The sequence below is a fragment of the Numenius arquata genome, chromosome 8, assembly GCF_964106895.1.
Source record: "Numenius arquata chromosome 8, bNumArq3.hap1.1, whole genome shotgun sequence".
NCBI lineage: Eukaryota > Metazoa > Chordata > Aves > Charadriiformes > Scolopacidae > Numenius > Numenius arquata.
The window spans coordinates 41123829-41140234 of record NC_133583.1 but is presented as its reverse complement, the minus strand read 5'-3'; the positions used below and the strand labels follow the sequence as shown (position 1 = coordinate 41140234).

At 34.8% G+C, this 16406-nt stretch overlaps 1 protein-coding gene across 2 annotated transcripts in view; it reads left to right on the top strand.

The window, feature by feature from the left end:
• Nucleotides 1-16406, top strand: part of AGL (amylo-alpha-1,6-glucosidase and 4-alpha-glucanotransferase) — a 36805-nt gene that overhangs the window by 8262 nt on the left and 12137 nt on the right. Inside the window, exons 6-24 of one of the 2 annotated variants that reach the window (XM_074152186.1) lie at nt 1492-1673; nt 1911-2022; nt 2317-2437; nt 2621-2723; nt 2814-2911; nt 3590-3729; nt 5755-5942; nt 7005-7128; nt 8191-8354; nt 8898-8999; nt 9255-9407; nt 9488-9638; nt 10806-10930; nt 11042-11154; nt 11282-11416; nt 11963-12093; nt 12671-12807; nt 13351-13484; nt 14654-14829. In XM_074152186.1, coding sequence (XP_074008287.1) covers nt 1492-1673; nt 1911-2022; nt 2317-2437; nt 2621-2723; nt 2814-2911; nt 3590-3729; nt 5755-5942; nt 7005-7128; nt 8191-8354; nt 8898-8999; nt 9255-9407; nt 9488-9638; nt 10806-10930; nt 11042-11154; nt 11282-11416; nt 11963-12093; nt 12671-12807; nt 13351-13484; nt 14654-14829 — 2589 coding nt within the window. Of the gene's footprint in view, nt 1-1491; nt 1674-1910; nt 2038-2316; nt 2438-2620; nt 2724-2813; nt 2912-3589; nt 3730-5754; nt 5943-7004; nt 7129-7490; nt 7615-8190; nt 8355-8897; nt 9000-9254; nt 9408-9487; nt 9639-10805; nt 10931-11041; nt 11155-11281; nt 11417-11962; nt 12094-12670; nt 12808-13350; nt 13485-14653; nt 14830-16406 lie in introns of both variants that reach the window. The other variant, XM_074152187.1, reaches the window with a different exon arrangement.

Below are 16406 nucleotides of genomic sequence, written 5' to 3'. Positions count from 1 at the left end.
GTAACTTTGAAATAAGTATGGTGGTTTTAGTTGTATGTGGCATTTAAACCATGAAGATCTTAATTTCCAGAAATGGTATGACCTTATAAACATGGAATTTTGCCATGTTCATAATGGTCTTGAGATGTAGTGTAGGAGGGTGTTCAGAAGAGCTGTTAACACTATAATCTGAGAGAGTACACTCTTTTCTCTCCCTCTGATGTTTTTGTTTGAACTTCTTTGAACTAAGCAGACTTGGGGTTTAGGTATTAATTGTTCTGGTATAATTTTGAACATGTTAATGGCTCGCTCTTTATGTTTCCAATATAATAATTTGTTATATATTTTCCTTGTGTGAAGTACTACTTCTATTTTTCCCTGTTTTTCTAAAACAATGGATTAATAAGACATGTTCTGTGAAAAATTATTTTTAAAAAAAAAAAAACATGTAAAACCTGAGTAATTTTTTTGTTGTTCTTATACACTGTGCTTTTTTTTTTTTTAACATTTAGTTTTTCAATTGCAGAGATTCATTCAAAAGAATGTATGAAAACTATTTTCAGTTAAACTGTGTTTAGGACAGTTCCAAAAATGGAAAGAAATTAACTCTTGAGGATTTTTTTCCTCATTGTCATACTTCCATAATCAAAATTCTCTCTGCTATTTATGTGTTTACTCCTGCTGCTACGTGCACATTACTGTCTATATTAGAATATCACACCCATTTTCTAGTGAAGGCTCCTTACCTTCTCTGAGTTAATTATTAATGTCCAGCATATCTTCTGGTGCTCGTTGACGCTGTGGGGGGAGTTTAGAAAATAGACACAGTGGAGTGTAGTGCTTGATCTGAACTAGTGTTCCATTTGCATGCACCAGACAGTGCACTCAACCTCCTGCGTAAGACTCGGTGGCATCACCTCCCGCTGCTCTGCTGCTTATGAGGTACACAACAGTGTCGCAGCTAATCCTTTCTTCAAAAGCCCAGTTAATTACATTTTTCGTTAATTATTTCTTGGGCAGTGTGTATGCCCTCTTGCTCTCTGGCTTTGTGTGGGTATCATATGATAGTTAAGAATATTAAAAAATAAATAGCTTGGGCCATCTTAAATCTTGGTTTGGCACATAGGTTTGGCTTTCAACACAAAAGAGCACTTCATTTGATGTATTTCCTGCAACAAAAATGTGATTTTAGTGTTTTAGAATTGGTGGTACTATTGCATATTTTTGTGTAACTAACAAAAATATTTCTCTGCAATCTCTGCAGCTCCATTTGTTGCAAAACAAATGTGTATCAGTAATGCATACCTCTGTGTAAGACATAATCTTCTATTGGCACGGAACTTTAGTTGAAATGTGAACTAGCTGTACATGCCTTTAACTTCTTGGTGTTAAGACATTTGCACAAAACAACTAAGTGTTCAGCTTGTGTACTTATCTCTTTTTTTTTTTTTTTTTCTTTTCTTCTTCCCTTCCTCCTCCTACCCCCCCCTCTGCCTGCTTTGCCTGAATAAGCAACAAACAGTGAATGGCTCAGGCTGCATCCAGAATGTGGCTACAACCTTATAAATTCTCCTCACCTGAAGCCAGCTTGGGTCTTGGATAGAGCTCTGTGGCACCTGACCTGTATGGTGGCTGATGGAAAGTGTACTGCTAAAGGGGTCCCTCCCTTGATTGAAAACGATCATCACCTGAATGTAAGTGAATAAGAACTAAGTATAAGCTAATGAAGACTATAAATAACTAAATAAACCCTTAATATTTCTAAGGCTGTGGAAATGCACAAAAAATGCTTTATACTTTGCAGATATATTTAATCAAATAACCCTTTACTCCCTAAATGTTTCTTCCTGAACAATTCATATGAGCACTTAACTTTTCCTAATTATATCAAACATCAACATTATTAACTAACATAATCCTTATTTTTGCAGAATATCCGTAAAATAATTTGGGAAGATATATATCCAAAAATTAAACTATGGGAGTTTTTCCAAGTGGATGTTAACAAAGCAGTGCAGCACTTTAAAACCCTTCTTTCTCAAGGTAAAGGAAGAGTATGTTGCTGGATCACATGTATTATGTATTTATAGTTCAAACAACTCATAGGTAAACTTAAGATGGAAAATAAAATAATTTTTTGCTATGTGAGAAATCTACTGTGCTGATCTAAGCATACAAGTATGCTTTGGGGATACTAAAGCCTTTAAAGACTTTGCACCCCTTCAAAGCCTTTATCTACCCATATCTTGCTTATGCTAGAATTATAAAAGTTGTGTATCTGTTCAATGCAATGCCTATTTTTCCTTTATCAATACTGTTTTTCTATCTTGTTCTTAGGCAAAATGAGCACTAAATCTGATCCAAATCAACATCTTCAAATAGTTCAGGACCCTGATTATAGACGATTTGGCTGTACTGTAGATATGAATATAGCATTGGCAACATTCATACCGCACAGGTATTGTATTATTGATTAGAAGTTAAATATCACAAGTGAAATTAAATTTGCAAAACCAAATAAATGAAATTATTTTCAGAGATGGGAAAACTTTAATTTTTCATTGCTTTTAGTTACATACACTGCATGTTTTAAAAGGAAATTATTCTAATTGTTCTCTGCTTTTAATGTCCTCCTAATAAGCAATGGACCAGCTGCAATAGAAGAATGTTGCAACTGGTTTCGCAAGAGGATTGAGGAACTAAATGCTGAGCAATACAGACAAACTAATCACCATCAAGAGCAGGTCTTACAATTACTGTGTTTTAATGCTGAAATGTTTTAAATTGCAAATAAATGCAAGCATTTCAATAATGCATAATTTAATTACTTCTAGGCTGTCAATTGTCTTGTGGGGACTGTGGTTTATGAACGGCTGGCTGGTAATGGTCCTAAGCTGGGTCCTATCAGTAGAAAATATCCTTTAGTTACCAGGTATTATTATTTTTTTAATTTGGTTGTTTGAAACTGCTAGAATCAGACTAGGGAGAGTGAGTTCAAAGTTCATTAGAAGTATACCTTTATATGTACAAGTGTATGTTTTCTTTCCCGTGGACAAGTGCCACTTAATGAATTGACTGTGTTTTTTAAGCAACAACGGTAACTGTTCAATAAACAAATGAGACCAGAGACCATGAAGGAATACTCGGAGCACATCAGAGACTTACGTAGTACAAATTGCTCTTTTAGGTGGAAGAGGGATGGAACCACGAACGTTTCCTAGTTTGATGACCTTGATGCCCCTCATGTATCTGAAGAGCTAGGGCTCTAATCTTACACTACCAGCTGACACCAAGATAGTGTCAGCACCTCTCCTTTCTCCTTCAAGGCATGCTGTGAAATAGAAAGCTCCCCATCTTTATTAGTCTAGAAGCTGCTTTTTTTTTTTATTTATCTGTTTTATCTACAAGGAAGTTCATAGCAGATATTTTAATTTCAAAGACAATGAATTATCCTGCTTCGGCAGGGGAGTTGGACTAGATGATCTTTATGGTCCCTTCCAATTCTAAAAAATTCAGTGAAATAATTCAGTGAAATTCAGTGAATTTTAGCTTAGGTTACCTTATGAGGTTGGTTGTTTGGTGTTTTTTTAATTGCCTGTCTATTCCATAGGTATTTTACTTATCCATTCAAAGAGCTAACTGTGGAGGAAGAAGAAAGTATGATACATCAGCCAGATAAAGCTTGTTATTTTATGGCTCATAATGGCTGGGTTATGGGAGATGATCCTCTTAGAAACTTTGCAGAACCAGGTTCGTAAAAGAACTTTTAATCATCTTATCAACCCTTTGATATTCTAGCCATAGCAAAAAGAGTTTTTTAGTTTTATTTAATCTCTTTTTCCAAATGTATTCCTATGGAGCTGCAGAATAGCAGACAGATACTCTTTTATTTCCCATTCAGCATACAGATCAACTGGAAGATCTGGAATTTGAGGTGTAGTTTTGCAAGATTTTAGAGGGAAATCGCCAGCTTTCTGCCACTGAAATGGGGACATTCTGCCTTGCCAATTCTATCATTGTCTTTGCTTACTTTGTACTTTGTTCCAACACTGCTGCTTGTTGGCATTTCCATAAGACGGTGACAGTGTGGCAGAAAACTAATGCAATAAAAAAGGTGTATAGTATTTTACTGCATTAGTGAGAAAAAACTGGATCCTTGTAAGGTGCATTGAGTTGCAGTCAGGCAGTCAAGAGGCGACACAGTTAAGCAATCTGCATACCTATTTTGGCTTATGAGGGTAAAATTGGGTATGAATGCACTAAAAGCAATGAGTTTTCTCTCTTAATGAGTCTACAGCTTTTTCAGTGCTTTATACTTTTATGCCTTTATTTCATGTCATGTGTTATTTCAGCTGAGAATACAATGTGATGGTACAGAAGGGCACAACTACAGGAATTGCAAAACAAATGCAGCTAGTTCTGTAAAAGGCCCTTAAAAAAAAATCGTGGTGTACATCCAAAGAAAGCCAGTTTTTCTGCCCATCTTGCTACGTTGCCATTAGTGAAGATAAAAGACTGTGCTTAAGTGAATGTTTTTAGTCGTAGTGGTGGCTTATAAACTGCTCTTACTAGCGGCTTACTCTTGTTGTGTGTCTTTCATTGTGTAGGCCCAGTCACTTAGGTGTCCATAATGTGAACCTCAGGAAATTAGTCTGGCTGAAAAATAATCTCTTTGCTAAGGCAGGATTATGTTTCAGCTGAACAAGTTCCCTGATCTAATTCAAGGTTCAACCACCAAAATAACAGTGGTGATGCATCAGTATAGCTGGTGTAGGAGTAGCAGAAAGCAATGGAGTAGCTCTGTCTTCCCATCCAGAGTGGTGCTGACCCTGTTCATGCTTTGATCGGATTTAGATAAGATGAATATAAACAGACCTTCAGAAGACTGATGACTCAAAGATAATTGTATTTCTCTTATGTGGGGTCTGATTATTGACAGTTCCATGATTGTGCCTGGATATCACATGTTGTAAATAGTGTGGGCTTTTGGTGGTTTTGTTTGTTTTTTAAGTGATATTACTGCCATTGTCAAATATATGATTTATATAGAACAGAAATCATGTTTTTAGATATGACTGATTATTTAAGTCTTTGTCACAGTTAAACCTCCATCAGTATATCCTGTACGATAAGCATATTATAGGTGAACTGAGAGTTAAAATGTTTTTTTTTTTATTGATTGTATCAAAAAGAAGACAAAAATAGTACATGAAACTAGATTAGATAGAGGATAAATATTTACCCTCCACACAAAAATTATTTAGGGACTGTGACCATTTAAGTGACCTACCTGTGTAAGTACTTAAGAAATTTGCCTTATATCATCACAGTCTGCTGTTAACAGAAAGTAAAATTTTGATTTGTGGCTGTGGCAGTTTATTTATGGTAACACAGTGAGATGCTTTTTTGAATTTGGCTGGTATAAACAACCAAACTACTGGTTTTGTTTATTTGTTTGCTGTTTTTTTCTTCTTTTTTTTTTTTCCTCAACTACAGTTTTATACTACTTTGAAGAATTAAAAGGAATTGTATTTCAATCTGAAGAATTATTTCAGTATCACAATAGAAGTTAAATATTCCCTTGAAGTAGTCTGAAATTATACATCAGTGAGGGTGTATAGATTCTGAGTTAGTATGGTTATTGCTAGAATTGTTACTCTTCATCACAGTGTTCTTCTACTCTTCAGCAATAGAAAATTAAATACCACATTTTCATTCTGGTGCACATTCTATGCTATAGATATACACACTGTAGTGCATTTCTTTCCCTTGCAGGTTCAAACGTTTACTTGAGAAGAGAGCTTATTTGTTGGGGCGACAGTGTGAAACTGCGTTATGGTAATAAACCTGAAGACTGTCCATACCTCTGGGCACATATGAAAAAATACACTGAAATCACTGCCAAATATTTCCATGGTGTTCGTCTTGACAATTGTCACTCAACGCCTATTCATGTAGCTGAGGTACGAAAATTAAGCATGTTTATTATAAAGCAGCTTCTGTCTGTGAAATAAGTCCTGCACAGTTGCTACAAAATCTGCTGGATCTACATGGCAGAGTTCAGGTGTGAATGAATCTTCCTCGTAGCATAAGCAAAGTTTCATGACTGGTGATGTTTAGGTATGGTTTCAGCTACTTTAAACGGTTAGTGGAGTGGTACAGCTATTGTATCTTTTAATTCTCCACTTTAGCTGAAATATTGTGGTTGCAGGTGGTCCTGGCTAACATTTCCCTCACGTAGCTATGGACTTAGTGGAATGACTGCCAGTATCCAGTGTGTCAGTTGTAGCTGGGGTCATTGTCAACACTTGGTTGAAAGTCTTAGTGTTTCTTTGCCATATATATTTTCCTCTTGCTGAATTAAACAGGAAGTGGTTTACTTCCCAGAATTTAAAAGTTGGCAAAGAACGCCTGCAAAAAGTTTAGTCTGGCAAGCTTACTGCTAACATTAGTGCTTATTGTTTACCGTGGAGCTGACTACATCCAGAAATTGTACTTAGTAAATTAGCTTTAAATAGATTTGGGTAGTGCAGCTTGTTAGTACTTAGTCATAGCTTGGTTTCAGAGCTTACCTAAATCTATGAAGAGCTCTCTAAACAAATTGATTTGTCCATACAAAAGTTTTAAGTTTTAAATGCAGCCATTTCAAAACTTCGGCCATTCTTTCATTTATTGTTACTGCTTTTGGAATGACAACTTCAAAGGCTTAAAGGCAAATCCTCAGATTTCTTTACCTTAACAGATATCTCTTTTATCCAGCCTTTGTTCTTGCATTTTGAGTTAAGGTTTTGTTTAAAAACAAAATTGTAATTACCTTAAAGTCTTCAGGGAATTTCCTAGAATTACTCGGTCCATTAATAATATCAGTAAAACATAAACATGGTTTTATGAATGTTACCTGTTATTAATGTTTTTAATGAACTGCATATACGAACAACTCATTTGTGTTTGGTTGTGGTGTTAATGATTACATACACAAAGCTGACAATGGATGTCTTGCATTAAAAATGTATTATGATCTATAGGAGATGCTAGCAACAGCCAGATCAGTCAGACCTAATCTTTATGTGATAGCTGAACTCTTCACGGGCAGTGAGTACATTGACAATGTTTTTGTCAACCGCCTGGGAATTACCAGCCTGATTAGAGGTACAATAAGCAGTTGAAAATTATGTAGGATTGTCATGTATGGTTTGGAGTTTTTAATGTGAAACTAACATTGGTATGCTTTTTTTTTTCCTTACATATTCATGTTCTTTGCTTATGCAATTACCTTTTCTTCTTCACGTTCTATTTAACTTCTCCTGTGTTGTATGCTAATTCTTGATTTTGCTTATGTTTGTGTGTCCTCTTCTGTGTAACAACTTTTTTGTTCCTTAATTTTGGCTTTCTGTTTGTCTTTGCTGCATGGCATTTTCCTATTGTCCGGTCCCTGCCTAGCTTTGAAACTTGTCCTTTTTTGTATCTACCTTTCCCTTTTCTGTGGCTTTTTTTGGCTGTGCTTTTTGCAGTACATGCTGGACACAGCTAGAAAATTGCGAGCCGATTTGTATGTAGTGGCTGAACTGTTCACAGGAAATGAGGAGCTGGACAATATCTTTGTGAATAGGCTGGGCATTACCTCCTTAATAAGAGGTAGGCTTGCTGTGTGTGTGGCCTCTTTCCAACAAGAGATTATAGATGACGCGCTTTCTCCAAGGAAGAGGTTTCTTCTGGATCATGCACTTTTAATTTCATACTCTGTAATCAGAGTACAGGGGTTTTTTTGTGACTTTGTTTGATACTCGGCAAAAAATACAGTAGTAGCTGTAAAATAAGAGAAGGCATCCTGCATTAGTTTACAGAAGGTTAAATATTTCACTCTCATTGTAGCAAGAAAAGAAGAGGTGGTGGCACAGTTCTGCTATGCAAGTGCTGCATCATGTCTGATGTTTTTGTTGCATGAGTTTATTAAAGCCTATGAGAAAGTTTCAGGTCTCTGCTTTTTTCTCCCTTTTCCCCCCTTAGCTTTCTCTACCTTAATATGTTATAGTAAATAGAATAGTGCAAGGCTGTGTATCTACATTGGAGAGTATAGTTATGTGATTTTTTTTATTATTTTTTTTAATGATTGAGCACAACAAACTAACTGTAAAATGCTACATTAACATCTTTGTGTATGTTGTATTCTACAGTAGTTATTCTTATGCAAACACCTATTTTGTTCTTTAGAGGCAATGACTGCTTATAATAGCCATGAAGAGGGAAGGTTAGTTTATCGTTTTGGAGGTGAACCTGTTGGCTCTTTTGTTCAGCCACGTTTGAGGCCTTTGATGCCAGCTATTGCTCATGCACTGTTTATGGATATTACACATGACAATGAATGTCCAATTCAGGTGAGCACCTAAACCTAAATCCAGAGTTTACATTTAGTGTTTTCTGAATTGATATTTGTGAACCATGGGAGGGCTTGGTGCAATCTAGATTTTTTTTCCTGAGTGATATTTAGGAAAATGTGTTTCACATCATCTTCAAGTTTTCATGCAGAGAATAAAATTTTATAACATCTCCCTCTGATGTTCAAGATCTCGTTTTTCAAGGGAAGAAGTATATAAAGCTACTTAATGAGCTGGTTTGATTCTTTCATTCCAGCTACTATGAGTGGTTCTGTCTCCGCTTATTAACCTGTTCTCCTAAGCTCCTGTTTTACACGAGAGAATGAGAGAGAATGGTGGGAACTGGAGTGCTTATTTTTGAGAGTTTGTCTTAAGTTGCTTTTATTAGTGCATGTGTGGTAATTTTTTCAGTAATTCTATTGTGATTGAGAAAATGGTGATCATGCAATTAGCAATTCCTCTGTTAAACTGAGTATGCTGAATTAGGAGGGATTAATTATGTTTCAGATTCACTATTTATTACCTATTTATTTTTTAATCTAGCACCGATCTGCATATGATGCTCTTCCTAGTGCAATGATTGTTTCCATGGCATGCTGTGCTACAGGAAGCACCAAAGGCTATGATGAACTAGTACCACACCAGGTATGTGTCTGCAGTTTAACTCCTAAGTTACTTTTAAAAATGTAAAATGTATGTCCTAGGACAAGAATAAAGTTTAACTTTGTTTATTTGAAATTCCAAGCAGTTTACTAACTGGCATTACTTTGGATTCTCCAATTTCATATGAAACTTGAATTGATTATGTAGTTGAGACCTGCAGCTGTTTTCTTTGGTTTTTGCCTTTTTTTTTTTTTTCCAGAGTAGTTGATATTTGCTTAAATCTTAATTTCTTTACAGATCTCTGTAGTATCTGAAGAGAGGTTTTATGCAAAATGGAATCCAGCAGCACTACTGTCTCCTGGTGAAGTTAATTTCCAAACAGGAATTCTAGCAGGAAGGCTGGCCATGAACAGGCTGCATCAGGAGCTAGGGGCTAAAGGTTTTAATCAGGCAAGAAGTGAGGGTAACGTTGCAATTTCTCAATATTTATGTTCTGAGTGAGCACAGTTGCAATGATATGTCTTTTCTAGGTGTATGTAGATCAAGTTGATGAAGATATAGTAGCAGTGACAAGACACTGTCCTAACACACACCAGTCTGTTGTGGCTGTAAGTCGAACTGCTTTCAGGGATCCTAAAACTGCCTTCTACAGTAATGAAGTACCTGAAATGTGTATCCCAGGTAAGCAGATATCTTTTCAACAATGTCAGGAGTACAAAACATTCAAGTTATTCTAGTTCCATACCTTTTAACTTCAAACATATGAAATCAATATGAGAATTTTCAATATATAATGCTCCTTTTATATGTACTAACATGCATGTGCCAAAAGTGGTTAAAGAAACAATAGCGAACTTACCTTGCTTAGGGTTTTCCAAGGCATTCATATTGAGTATACTTCCTGCTATAAGTTCCCCATGAGGGTGCGGTTTTATTTACTGTCTTGTTTGTGACCTGGTAACAAATAGTTAAGAGCAATATGCTTAATTGTACAGAGTTGGGGGGTTTACTATTTATTAAGTGTTAGACCTGAAAAAAAAGCTAAAATCATTTGTCAATGCCATTGCTATTCAGCTTTCTTATATATGGCTGGTTTTGTGGTTTTAAAATACATCTTAAGAAACAACATTGTACTGCTTAAGTTAATATAAAGAGAATATATAGGTAATACATACATAATATTAATGTAATGTGAAGTATTTACTATACTTAATAGTAGCAAAGTGTAACAACTTCTACATGTTACCCGACCATACTTCTGAAGAGAAGCTTTCCAAACTGGCTTTTTAGGTATACTCAGTTCTTTGTGTGCATGTGTGTACCTGTTTTAAAGTCAGTCACATTATATAAAGACATTTACAAGTGGCTGCAAGACTTGTATACCTTGGTTTTTAGGTTGCTTGTAGGTTTGTAGGTTGACAGAGAAAAATGGAGTATTTGAATAATACTATAAGTTGTTACATTTTTGAGAGAAATGGTCTGTAGCTGCAGTTTGGAAACCAATCTAATACAGTCTCCTAAAAGATAATAAGGAAACTAATAGAGCTGGTGATCAGTAAAAGGTTGTAATTCACTAATTGTTGACTGATTTTTATGCTTAAGTTATTACAAAATAACAAAATTGCAGTTTTAAATACAATTCAGCCAATGAATGTGTAATGGGTGTTTATAGGATATTTAAAATGCTTCCCCATATGTTTTGTCACATTTGGTTGTTCTTTAGCTGTACAACAACTGAGACTTGTATTTTCAATATTTAGGTTTTTAGTTTTAGGGTTTGCTTCTTGTTTTCAAAAGAATCACTTTAAGTGTATTTTAACAACTGCAACATGATTTAACTCCTCTTAGGAAAAATAGAAGAAGTAGTACTTGAGGCTAGGACTATTGAGAGAAGTGCTGGTCCTTACAAAAGAGATGAACGCTTTATAAATGGATTGCCTAATTTCACAATGGAACTCAGAGAGCATATCCAGGTAATTAGCCTCTTTCACCCACGTTCTGATGTAGTATTTTGTAATTTGTGATATTTTATATTAGAAAAAAAGACACTGAATTTCAGTTGCAAATGTGTTTTCTTTTCTAAGATTAAAGACAGTAAAATTATAAAGCAAGCTGGAACTGCCATAAAAGGGCCAAATGAATTTGTTCAAGAAATAGAATTTGAAAAATTAACACCAGGAAGTGTAATAGTATTCAGGTACGTTATTATAATTGCCAAATGGCTGTGTTAGTTAAAATAGAATGATAGGATTCTTTGTTTTGAGACTTGGGAATAGCTGTTGTATAATGCTACATTTCTGTAAGTTATGCATTCATATTTACAGAGTTAGTCTTGACCCAAAGGCACAAGAGGCTGTTGGTGTACTCCGTAATCATTTGGTCCAGTTCAGTCCTCATTTTAAATCTGGAAGTCTTCCTGATGATCATTCAGCACCTATATTAAAAACATTATTTTCTTCGTGAGTATTCTTTAACTTTCTGAATAGAACTGAGAGCACTACAGTGGGAGCAAAGAATAGTCTGTAAACTCAAAACAAGGCGAGTTTTCTGTTACAACAGATGGATTTGGATTGTCAGAGTGCAATAAAAGCTCTGAGATATTCTTGTTTTATGTATAATACTTAATAATATATAATAATGTTATATGTATAATACAGCATTAATACTTAAGAACTTCCCAGGTTCCTTTTTTCATGTTCTGTGTAATTGCTACTTAAAGTAGACTTTCTCACCTGGAGTGATTGTCAGTGTTGGGGTATGATTGTTCGGGGTTTGTACTTAACACTGTGTTTCTAAATAAATATTAAACATTTGAGCAGAACATCTCAGAACATCTGAAAAATCAGGCTCTTAATGTCCAAGATTTAAGAGGTGAGAGAGTTGTATATATTTAATTATTTTAATGTAAGTCTGAAACTAGAATTGTTTGTGAAAGCCTTTCTCTATTTCCCTACTAATGTTGCTTTTGGGTTTGGAAATTCTTTTTTCTCGACTGTTTTTTTCAGTATTGCATCTAAACTAACTTTGGCTGACCTAAATCAAGTACTGTATAGGTGTGAGGCAGAAGAACAAGAAGATGGTGGAGGTTGTTACAATATACCAAACTGGTCACCGCTGAAGTACGCAGGCCTCCAAGGTAATACTTTTCAGCATTCTTTTTTTCTGTCAAGAAAAAAAGTAAAATAGAGCTGCTCAATCTAGATCATACCTTAATGCTGTTGTATGGTTAGTGCCATTGTTTGGATAAAAAACAGTAAAGCTGCTTCTGCTTGACCATGCTACTAATCAGTGTTGTACCCAGGAAACCACATACTAGAACAAGAACCCTCATTCTGGATGCTCTGGGCTGCAAAATTAAGTTTCAATATGTGTGTTAATAGAATAACCTTGCTTTGAAAATAAAAAGAAAATACATATACCTCTAGTGAAAAGTCACACCAGTTAAACTGTAGGCATTACTAGGTTACTGAGGAGTGTTGATGACCTGTCAAATATGAATTCCATCATGCTAGTTATTCCACAGTGGTTTTCATAACTGTTACACAGAGGAAATTATAATTGAGTTTATTCTAATTCATTCTGCAAATCTAGGGAAGTAATACAGTTAAATCCAGTTAAAACATCTGTTGCTGTGTACCTTTTGCTCCTGAATTGTAATTGCTTTTTTTGATAATGATGTGTCTTTTAATACAGTGTTGGGTTTGTATCTTCAGGGTTAATGTCAGTGATGGCAGACATTAGACCAAAGAATGATTTGGGTCATCCGTTTTGTGATAATTTAAGATCTGGAGACTGGATGATTGATTATGTCAGTAACCGTCTGATTTCACGTGCAGGAGCCTGTGCAGAAGTGCGTAAAAAATATTTATTTGGCGACTTTGGTGTTTTAAATTACTAGCTTGTTTCCTTTTCAATTAAGTGTTTATTTTTAAATTCTGTCTATAATGTTTCTTGTCTAGGGAATTTGTTCTAGGAGAGTGAACTGTTAATATGTTTTTCTTCCCTCTCCTCAATCTTATTTAAGAATAGATTGCATAAGGAAAGTGAAAAATATGTAGGGCATGGAGGGGTCCTTCCCTTTTTGTTTATTACTTTTCCTTAAATAAACAGAAATTAACTATTATTTTTTTTTAAGTAAGTACTTTAAAAAGAGGGCCTAAATACTACTGAGGCATACGTGACGATGGTACAGTTATAGTAAGATTGCACATTCAAACACAGAAAAGATAGAAATTACTGAGATTCAACAGGTGGACGTAACAGGTGGTCAAGCATAACTGGGGTGTAATAAATGTACAAAACCTGTGACAAATACTTTAACTAGGTGGATCCTGAAAGCACTGGTTTTTGAACCCTAATATTACCAAGTTCTAATTATATTGTATTTTAATAGGTTGGTAAATGGTTGAAGGCCATGTTTGTCTACCTAAAGAGAATTCCACGTTACCTCATCCCATGTTACTTTGATGCCATATTAGTGGGTGCATACACAACCCTTCTGGATGTGGGATGGCGTCAGATGTCTAGGTATGCTTGGCGTATCACAGCTGTAGAGGTATCTGTATATATTTGCACCTTTTAAGTTTTATCTGCTGGAGAACATAATTGGAATATTTTCATACTTGTCCAATGTAAAAGAGTAAAATTAGTAGTGAGTATCAAATCAATTCTGACAGTGGTGCTTTGAAAGGCTGAGAGTTCAGATGTCTATCCAGGGTTTGCATTTCTAACTCTTTGGCATTGTGCAGTAGCAGTAGGAAACCTTAAGCCAGCATTTCTTTGCCAGGCTTCAGAAACTCTTTTTTGCTATAATTCTAGTACAACTGCAATAATTCCTTAAAGTTCAGGGAAAAAAGAAAATACCAGTTTGTACTTGATGCTCATGCTTTGCTCACCATTCCTTCTCTAAGACAGCTAAATAGCCTTCATTATCTGAGCACTTTGCTTAGTTCTTGAAATAACTGTTTAAAACAATCTCCAGTGTCTGCTTCTCCTTCGTTTCTGGAAAGAGGAAAGGAGGTTGATTTTATGGAGGCTTTATTCTAGCTATGAACATTCTGAACAAAACAGTATTGTTTTGTAAAAATACAGATGTTAAAACAGGCATAGAATTTGGCATGGCTGTGAAATCATGTGGAAAGCAGTATATTTTATGAAAATGCTTGGAGATTAACTAGTCAGGAATGTGGGTTGCATTATTTTAGACAATATGTTAACTGATCTATTGATTTACAGTTTATATATATAAATATATGTATAAGAATGTGGCAATCTTTAAAAATACTGACTAGGTTTGGTAGAAGATTTTGTTCATAGTAAAATATCTCTTATGATATTTCTGAGGTCTTAGGTCTGTATGTAGGCATCAAGTAAACCAAACCAATTTCCTTTTGTTTTCCCTAGAAACATTTGACATAAACATTCCCACTGGCATTAATAAATAAAAATTTAAGGCTAACTTTGGGCAATTATGGGGGAAAAAATGTCATTTAAAAATTAAAGCTTATGTACAAAATTATTTAATGTAAAATACCAATATTAATTCATTGTTAGTTTATTGTATTTATTATGCATAATATTTATATTATGTATAATATATGTACAATATATATGTCTTCTGTAAATGAAAAAGGTTACATTTTATAGAGATATTGCTGAATGAGAAGTTATTTTAATTTAATTATGTTAAATTACAGCTTTGTGCAGAATGGATCAACATTTGTTAAACACCTTTCCATGGGTTCAGTCCAGATGTGTGGGATAGGAAAATATTCTTGTCTACCAGATTTGTCTCCTTCCTTACATGACGTTCCCTATAGGCTGAATGAGATTACAAATGAGAAAGAACAGTGTTGTGTTTCCTTGGCAGCTGGTAAGTGAGGACAACATTCTTAAAAAAAAAAAAAAAAAAAACTGGTTTTCGTAACTATATTAAAATTGTATCCATTGTACTTGGGATCCCTATGTCAGCAACCACTCACAAAACGTAGGTAGCAATTTTCTTCACTTTACCTCTGTGTTTTAATTTGTGTTTAAGATAAACATTTGTCCATATTAAAAATATGGGAGTTTTGTCTAGCAGTACTTCTTGGGGACAACCATTTTGTTACTGCTCTCAGGGGGTGGGGAGCTAATAAACACTCTATTTAGGGACGTTTTTGGCTGTATCCACTTTTTTCCTATATGTTCTCTTTCTTTCCAGAAGACTTACTTGAGATAAATATACTTAGCATAACAGGACTTAGTTTATCTTTTTTTATGCATGAATTTAAGAACTGAATTGTAATGGAGTACCAGGGTGAATTTATTGTTTACAAGTTCTCAGAAAAAGAAAGAACCATTAGCAGACCAGAAGAATGCCTGATCTGAAACTCTCCAAAAAGAAAGAGCATAAAAGCAGTCAGCAAATAGCATTTATACCTCTGAATGTTCTGCCAGCATCTGGCAGTCTTTGAATTGGGCACTTTCCTATGTCTAATATATTATCTTCTGTGTCTAGTGGCTTAGAATGAATTTACTTTTGTTCTGACTTGGCCCGTGTCTTTTCTGAAACCATAGAAACTTTCAGCATCACAGATTCCATGGCATCAGTCTCACTGGAGTGTTTATTTTCTTTTTTTTGCTGTCTGTCTTTCTCTCGTGGAAATTTATTGCTTTTAGTTTCTGGTTTTTAGTAACATTCCATTTGCCTGTTTTAATGTTACTTAGAAGCACAGAGGCACAATGTTCCTTTTAATTGGTCATAAAGATTAATTATACTAAAGGGTTTGGTTTTAAATATTCCCTTCACATATTCACTCGTAGTTGGGTCTGAGATTTTTAACTCATACATGAGTTGTCATTCTCAAGTGTTGTTGCCATGTACTATAAAATTGCAGCCATATTTCAGTATTGGCAAATACTTTGGAAAAGACAGTGATAGAAGTTAAAACGTTGTTCTATGAAACATGCATAACATACTGCTGTTTTGAAACTTCACAATATAGAATTTCTCGTTTGTTAGATTGAAAAAGTTACTAAATGGAAGAAAAGACAAGGATGGACCTTACTGTTGTAATTATGATGTTTCATCAGTCAGAATAATTCTTAAAGTTACATGTTACAATGTAAGCAGTAAGATGTAGTTCTAGAAGCTACTGGAAGAGAGAAGCAGGAATCCTTTTATAATGGCTCAGAAGAATTTTGGGCTGAAGAAATTCATAGCTCTCCAGTCTTATCCCCTTTATGCTACTGACACAGTTCTCATACATAAACTCTTGTCAACAAAGTGCTATAAATCTTGTCAAAGTCCTGGCTTTTTGTTTGTTAGTTTTCTTTCCATTTGTTGTTTTTTTTAATTGAAGGATGGTACTTGGTTAAGTTATAAAGTGATTTAATAACAAGTTAAATGTGTCTGTATTATTGACATTAGAAATTCTGTTGTGATCTTGAAATTCTAGAAGATAATTG